At 36.1% G+C, this 5,530-nt stretch overlaps 1 protein-coding gene across 1 annotated transcript in view; it reads right to left on the reverse strand.

Annotated features, from left to right (window-relative positions):
• MBOAT2 (membrane bound O-acyltransferase domain containing 2) overlaps positions 1–5,530 on the reverse strand; it is a 105,506-nt gene that overhangs the window by 27,444 nt on the left and 72,532 nt on the right. Inside the window, exon 6 of the mRNA XM_006898196.1 lies at positions 1,394–1,448. Within this exon, the coding sequence (XP_006898258.1) occupies positions 1,394–1,448 (55 nt within the window). The remainder of the gene's footprint in view (positions 1–1,393; positions 1,449–5,530) is intronic.

Genomic DNA, 5,530 nt, shown 5'->3' on the forward strand with positions numbered 1-5,530 from the left:
AGGTCCTTGGAGAGGGACATCATGCTTGGTAGGGTAGAGGTACAGCGCAGGAGGGGAAGACCCTCTATGAGGTGGATTGATACAGTGACTTGGGTAATCGGAATGGATGTATCGCAATGGGTAATGAGGCAATGCGATTGGCACAGGATAGAGCAGGGTCTAGGGCTGCTGAATAGGGTCGCTATTAGTCGCAAATGACTTGACAGCACATAACAACAATAAGCTATATGACAAGAAAAGAAGAAATGGCAGCTGAGTGTTTATGCACCAGGGATGTCTATGGATCAAAGACTCCAAAATCACAGAATCCAGATCAGATGAACTGCTTATCAATTAAATATATTATATGATGATTCTGCCAAAAACTTTGGCTATTTCTTACTAATTAAGTAGAAGCCTATTCTGGAATGAATTTCTCAAATAATAATAGATACCTCGCTAGTTCTTGATAAAAAGAAAGAACTTAAAAATAAGGCACTTACACGCTGTGGTAACATTGTTACATGTTAGTCCAGACCTTGTGATCACACTATAAGGGCAGCTGCTATCATTCTTAATTACCATTATCATTATATATAGCCAACAGAGATCTAGTGGCTGGTAAAGTGTGAAAACCACGTTCTTACCTTTATGGAACTCAGAGCCTGATATGACAGAGAAAATTTAGCAACAACCCACAGTACACAAAATGTATACACTAGGTAATGATGGATTTAAGGCTTTATGAGTGCTTGTAGCTAACTAAGCAAGCTAAAAGGTTGGAAGTATGAGTCAACACAGAGGCAACCTGAAAGAAAGGCCTGGCAATCTACACACAGAATAGGCTTGAGTCAGAATCAACTTGATGGAAACTTTTTTTAGAAATTTCTGGGTGATGCAAATAGTTAGGCATGTGGCTACTAATGGAAAAGTTGGCAATTTGAATGTAGCCAGTGGTACTTTGTAAGAAAGGTCTGGCAAATGATTTCCAAAGTGCACTACCATTGAAAACCCTAAGATAATTCAATTCTACTATGAAACACATGGAAGTGCTATGAGTTGAAACTGGTTTTGATTGCTAATATGTATTACAAGAGGTATCTAGCCTAAACCCAGTGGTCTGAGTTATACTGACAATCCAATGTCATATAGAATGGCAATCTTGTCCTGTGCAATTTACAGCCTCTGAAAACCCACCGGAGAGTCAGCTGAGTTGATTTTGACTCAACAGTACATAACATAACAAGCCTAACCTATGAAGCTTTAGTGGGCAGAGAGGTATACAGAAAGACAAGGTTTGAGGAAATTAAGAACAAATAAGCCTCAGTCACATGAGTAATGAGTGTTCTATGCACAGTTAGATAATGAATTAGCATGTACCATGCTTGACAGGATACAATGAAAAGGTACATACCTTACAGCTAAAGCTCTCTGTGATGGTGTTAGTTCTTCATCCTTTCGAAACATCCCTAAGAAACAAAAAGAGGCACTTCCATCAATTACAATTTCTCAAGAATAATTTTTTCTAATTTATGTTTCAATAATTTTAAATGGCAACTTTGTTATATTGATTATCTTCTCATCTCAACATAGACTCAAATCATGCCAAGGGATCCAACATGTCTAGAGTCATATGAAATAACTAATACACATGTGGGAAGTCATTGATTTGATTTCTCCTTAAAGGATGTAAGTAAAACTACCGCTAAGGGCTCCCAAAATCTGTTACCATTAAGTTGAATTCCAACTCACAAAAAACCTATCATAAAAGGTTTAGAAAGGTGTAATCTTCATACAATTAGACTATCTCTCTTCTCTTTCGAGTGATTGTGGGTTTGAACCAACAAGCTTTTCATCAATAGTTGAGTGCTTAACTACTGCCACTATTACAGCTCCACTGCCAAATGCTAGCACTTCTTAAATTAAAAATGGATTATTCTTATTGTTATATGTTGTGATCTTTCAAAAATGGGTAATAAAATTTTTCTATTATTAAATAATTAAATGACTAAACATCAGTACTATGAACTAGAGGGCCAACACGAAGTAATGATTTCTTTACACCCTTATGACAGTCGTGAATAAAAAAGTATATCAACTTGCTAGGAAGCTCTACTGACCTACTCCATAGGGAGTCATTTAACTAACTCAAAGATAGTGCCTCTCAGGTAGTTCAAATCCACTTGTCACTCTAAGGAAGATGGGCAATCTCCTGCCATGTAACTTATGGCTTCAGAAACTCACTAATGAGTTAACCATTAGATCATACTGACTCAATGGCAGTTAGTTAAGGTATTAAGTTACTAGATCCATCTGCTTAAAAAACACCTAAATCCAATTTAGGATTAAGAATTTAGGACCAAAGAAGGATTAAATGATAAAGCAAATAATATGCTTAAAAAATAAAACAGGGACAGCAAATCTAATACATGTTGTACTTCTTTTTATAACACAAAGAACCAAAACACCAAGAAAAAAAAAAGTAAATCAGATAAGGACAAAAGGCATGAAAAGACAAATTAGAAAAGAGTAGTCATTGAACATTAAAAATATTAGTCATGAGTCACTTATTATTCATTAAGAAATGGTTATTAAAAGAATGAGATACTTCTATTTCACCCATTACAAAAGTTCAAAGGGTGCTTATGTAGCATGATTTCAATTATCAAAAACACACACACCTTTTACGTCTATGTACACAGAACAAAGATGAGATGAAAATTACTGAGAACGTCAAGGTCCCGGGGGCTATTCTAGGCATCAGGGAAATAAATGGCAGAGAAAGCAAAAAAATCCAGACAAATTCTGTGCTTTCATGGCACTTAAATTCCAGCAAGGAGATAGAGTTACTAAAAAAAAAAATTTAAAGGAACTGATACTATCTTTCTGTAAACCAATATATCAAGGGCCTAAGAGAAAAGTTAAAATTGTGATTCAAGATGTGACAGGGATATTAACCACAACATTACAGTGCATATTGGCAAGGGGAACCTATATATACATCAATTAAGGCATGGGAAAACAAATAACTGTACATCTATTTTTGAAAGTAACTTGCGTTAATCTTTTCTTCTATGTTTTTGTTTTTATTTTTGAGAATATACACAGTACAGGGTTTATCAATCTAGCAATTTCCAAATGTACATTTCAGTAATACTGAATTTTCTTTTTCCTACTTGTTCCTCCCATATTAACGCAAATTCATTGTCTCATACTTTCTATTTAATCTTTGGAGTTGCTACTGTCAATTTGATCCCATATAGTTAGACCTCAAAAGAGCATTAATGCTCAAGCAGACAGACATTCGTTACTAAGTAAACTAGATTATGATTTCTGTTTTAAGAAAACTTTGGATCATATTTTGGTTTAAGGTTCACACAGAGCAACAGTGTCAGGGCTTTATTCACCATCCATGACTCAAAAAGGACTGCATATTTTCCTTTTTGAACGGGCTTCTTGTACAGAAACTCAGAGTAAAATGTTCAGTGATGGTAGCCAGTTGTCATATTGTTCTCATCTTACAGCAAAGGAGGTAGTTGTTTATGGGCAATTCCATTTCCTCCTCCTATTTCTGATTCTACTTTCTCTGTTGCTTCAGGCAAATGGAGACCAACAATCTTACAGCAGGACGTGTCAGTGCCAGAACCATACATGACTATCTGATTTTAGGCGATCTTGCAGGTCTTCAGCCAAAGACAACGTGTAGTCTACCCACTGTCACTCCGTTAGGTGGAAATGATTTTGATTTTTCCTTCTCTAACAGGTTTTGTCTTTCATAGGTTTTGCTTTGCCTTAAATAACCTCTTATATCTTTTAAAATCCCAGCTGAAAATTAAGGAGGTAACAGAAGCACTAAACACCTCAATTGGTCAATTAAGTGGGATCACCCCTGCAAGCATTAATGCATACCACTAAACGCAGGAACCAAATCCTAAGTATACAAGCAACCTTAGCAGCTCAGATGGCAAGCATTAATAATGAGAAAATCTGCCTGGAAGGAGAATTAGGGAAAGACATGGAAAATTATTCTTTCTATTTTTTTGTTTTCCCACTTTTCTTCAATATGCATAAACTTAGGTTTTGTAAGAGAAGGAAAAGCCATTTAAAAAGAGAAATAATGATGAGAAAAAGTAAAACATTAGAAGTTAAGGTGAAAACAATAGATAGATAATTGTACTTTCCTTCCCCTAGATTACCACAGTTGTTCAAACTGTCATTAAAAAAACCCCCTCCCAAAAAAAAAACAAAACCAAAACCCAAAAAGAAACTCAAGTGCTATCTCTGGAAATGAGAGTAAGTTTTCATTTCTTCTTACTCTTTATCCTTCATTTCTCATCCTATTTACCAGGAAAATGGCATGTTAATGACCTCATTTTACTACCTACTCTCACTTATGGCCTCACCCAACAGATTTTTGTTAACTAAGTCTAAGATGCAGAAAAAAAGAACTATTCTTTTCTTTTCAGTTTTTCTGCCAAGTCCTTAATTGTGTTTGAAAGGAAATGAAGGCATTTCACAGTGGCCCAAATAATAAATAAATGACACATGATATAAACAAAAAAAATTACATATAGAAACCAAAATAAACCTATTTAAATGCAGTACAATGACAAAATATTTACTGTCCAGTAAGAAACATACCCATTTTTTAAAAAGTTTGTTTTATGTCATTTCACTTTTACAAAATATATATACATTTCCACTATGGAGGAAATAAATCCAAAGAAAGCAAAAAAACTAGTATTCTATGTTTGTCCAGCAATAAGTCATACAAGAGGCTGTAGGCACCCCAAACTGCAAGAGCAGAATCACCAATCTGAATCACCAATCTCCTTCTACAGGAACTACACAGAACATCAAACTGTTATAGCTCACCCCCTTCTGTTACAGCTGTGAACAATATATTTTTGTGCAATGTTAGGTTTTATGTATTTTGTATACTTTTTGGGGGGCTGTCTTTGGGTCAAAAGTTTCCCCCAAACCACTAAACAGTAATTGTTTCTTCACTTTATCACATTTTGGCTTGCAGAAAGTTTCACAGAAATGCTCTCCTAGAGAGGAAAATCTGCACTGGCTCAATGTGATGATTTTGTAGTCTGTACAACTCTGCTTGCTGAAACTGTAGAGGACCAGAAGCACCTGCTACAGAGTGTCAAGGACTGCAGCCTCCAATATGGATTAAGGCTCAATGTCAAGAAGACAAAGATTCTCACCACTGGACCAATTGGCAGCATCAGGATGGAAGGTGAAGAGATTAGGATTGTTCACAGCTTTAGTTTGCTTGGCTCCACAGTCAACACTCTTGGCACCAGCAGCCACGAAATTAAAAGATGTACTGCCATGGGAAAGTCTGCTGTTAGGGAACTCTCCAAAGTACTGAAGAGCAATGGTGACTCTCTGGAGACTAAGGTGCGTTTGATACAGGCCATGGTCTTCACAATCACTTGTTATGCGACAATGATCAAGGAGGATAGAAGGAGAATTGATGCCTTTGAGCTGTGGTGCTGGAGAAGAGTATTAAGGGTACCATGGACTGCTAGGAAAACAAACA

The sequence above is a fragment of the Elephantulus edwardii genome, unplaced genomic scaffold, assembly GCF_000299155.1.
Source record: "Elephantulus edwardii isolate Elephantulus edwardi_28Jun2011 unplaced genomic scaffold, EleEdw1.0 scaffold00223, whole genome shotgun sequence".
In the NCBI taxonomy this organism is placed as follows: domain Eukaryota; kingdom Metazoa; phylum Chordata; class Mammalia; order Macroscelidea; family Macroscelididae; genus Elephantulus; species Elephantulus edwardii.